The sequence below is a fragment of the Sinocyclocheilus anshuiensis genome, unplaced genomic scaffold (assembly GCF_001515605.1).
Source record: "Sinocyclocheilus anshuiensis isolate Anshui unplaced genomic scaffold, SAMN03320099.WGS_v1.1 scaffold2148, whole genome shotgun sequence".
Classification (NCBI taxonomy): Eukaryota; Metazoa; Chordata; class Actinopteri; order Cypriniformes; family Cyprinidae; genus Sinocyclocheilus; species Sinocyclocheilus anshuiensis.
In genome coordinates, this window is record NW_015546208.1 from 26 (window position 1) to 2,400 (window position 2,375).

Consider the following 2,375-nt stretch of genomic DNA (forward strand, 5'->3'; position numbering starts at 1 on the left):
TATAAAAGCAATCGTTATAAGACTTTTGGTATACATTTTAATTCCTTTGTTTAACTGTTCTATCTGATTATTGGACAGACTTCTATCCGTATTTAGACAGAACTGTTAACGCCGACAGCGAACGAGGGAGAATGTGAGCACTGCCGTTCTCAGCGCCGTCAAAATAAAAGTCCCGCCTCGAACGCATCGGCCAAACAGGAAAACTTATTGGCCGATGCCGATATTTAAAAAATGCTAAATATCGGGCGATATATGGGTCGACCACTACTTTTGACCCGTGATCAGTCAAATCTGACTCCTGCAGCTTGTGTTGGATGCAGGATTGTCAAATCCGCATTTTTATTATTTTTATTTTTACAGGGCTCCAGACTAGCATTTGAGAGCAGAGGCACCAGCGCCACTAAGTTCTGCAGATGGTGGCGCTGGGGGTGGTGTGCGGGAGTATTAAAATAGAGGTCATTTAATCATAAAATTACTATTGTTTTGCATTAATAAGTGCAGTTACTAATAATATTACGTTCATTTCTTGTTTATTTTTCTTTTGTTTATTGTTTATACAGATTTGACAGTAAAACACTAAACTTGAGTTAAGATGCATACAAAATGTACTTTTATTAACAACAGTTACAAGTGCAAAATCTAATTTTTATATAGAAAATTTATATATTCCACTCTTATTAAATGTACCAGTAGTCTTCTAGTATATGGAACTGACCAACTTCAGTGATTGTGTGATTTAGTAGCAAATTGAAGAAAAGTTTGTTTTTCAAGGCACTTTGTGACTTTTCTTACTTCAAAAGTTTAAAAATCTGACAAAATCTGATTTGTTGATGATTTGATATTTTATAATAGTGATTTATTAATTTCAAAATATAGGGGAAAAAAGTAGAAATGAATGACTAATAAGCCAATAAGTGCTCCTCCAGTCTAAAAAATGCTGGGTTGTTTCAACCAACTTTGGGTCAAATATGGACTAACCCAACTTTTGGGTTAAAAATGTAATGTAAAAATTTAACCCAACGGTTGGGTTAGTCCATATTTGACCCAAAGTTGGTTGAAACAACCCAGCATTTTTTAGAGTGTGCTGCCGTCTACTGGTTATAATTGTGATTTGATGTGTTTTTTATTTTATTTTACAAAAGTGTTTGTTCATCACAAAGTATATTTTGGTCATCCCATTAAAAATAACATTCATACTGGATCAGTTTAGAGCTTTAAAGTGCTGGAAATAGTTGTGTGAAATGCTTGAATGTCATTGAAAAGTGCTTGAATTACTCTCTCAGAAGGTTGTACAAACGCTGAAATGAACGATGCAATGCATTCGACTATTTCTACCACAACACCACGGTTACAGTTAGCGTTACCGCTTCTGGTTTCCTGAGGTGTGTCAGCGCTGTTTATAACAGAGAATTCTGTGCAGAATTTGAATGATTCTCACTAGATCTTGCAGCACTGTGCATCTGTGCAGTTACAGTGTCGCGAAACCAACATTGGCTCCCCGAGTAAAGCCGTTCTGAGCTTAGACAAGTTTGTTTGCGTCACGGTCCGAGCTGATAAACGGTCCGCGCTGCGCAATTGAAACATAGCGCAGTTTAGTTTAGCTTTCGTTTCGTTTGCCGTTTGATGTTTCTCATATGCTACAGAAATGGCAGCGCTTATGAGTTGGACAACGCGGTGGTCGCGCCAGTCGACCGCTCACAAAAATTAGTCGCACCGGCAGAAAAAATGGTCACAAAATGCCACCATTTGGTCGCAGTCTGGAGCCCTGCTTTGAGCTGTGTTTATGGTCAATGTGCATTACAGTGACTGTAAAATATGTATTTTAGGGATGGAAATTACATATTTTGATGTTCGGGACATGGTCATTGTGCTACTTTGGGCTGTGTTTTACTGGCACGGGATGCAGAATTAAAATGATGTAATAGTTGTGATCATTATTTTACCTTCCATGATCATTCAGACACGATCAGATGCAGTACTGACACTCTGTTAAGTCTGCATCAAATCAGGCACTCTGTAATCACAGGTAAACTGTCTGATCAGCTCAGTAATGCTGTGTGTGTTTCAGGAGGATGAGAAGTTCCTGACAGAGGTGTTTGCTCAGCTCACAGATGAAGCCACGGAGCACAGCAAGAGGAGAGAGCTGGTACAACACACACTCGCACACTCGCTCACTCGCACGCACACTCACTCACTCACTCGCACACTCGCTCACATACGCACTCGCACTCACTCACTCACTCTCACACGCACACTCACTCACTCACACACACGCACACACACAAGCTCTCACTCACTCACTCACTCACTCTCACGCGCACACACACGCGCGCACACACACACACACACACACACACACACACACACACACACTC

At 40.2% G+C, this 2,375-nt stretch overlaps 1 protein-coding gene across 1 annotated transcript in view; it reads left to right on the forward strand.

The window, feature by feature from the left end:
* The first annotated feature begins 2,032 nt into the window (after positions 1-2,032).
* The window catches only part of LOC107701440 (serine/threonine-protein phosphatase 4 regulatory subunit 3-like), a 7,303-nt gene continuing 6,960 nt past the window's right edge, over positions 2,033-2,375 (forward strand). Inside the window, exon 1 of the mRNA XM_016503444.1 lies at positions 2,033-2,146. Coding sequence (XP_016358930.1) covers positions 2,051-2,146 — 96 coding nt within the window. The 5' untranslated portion in view covers positions 2,033-2,050. The remainder of the gene's footprint in view (positions 2,147-2,375) is intronic.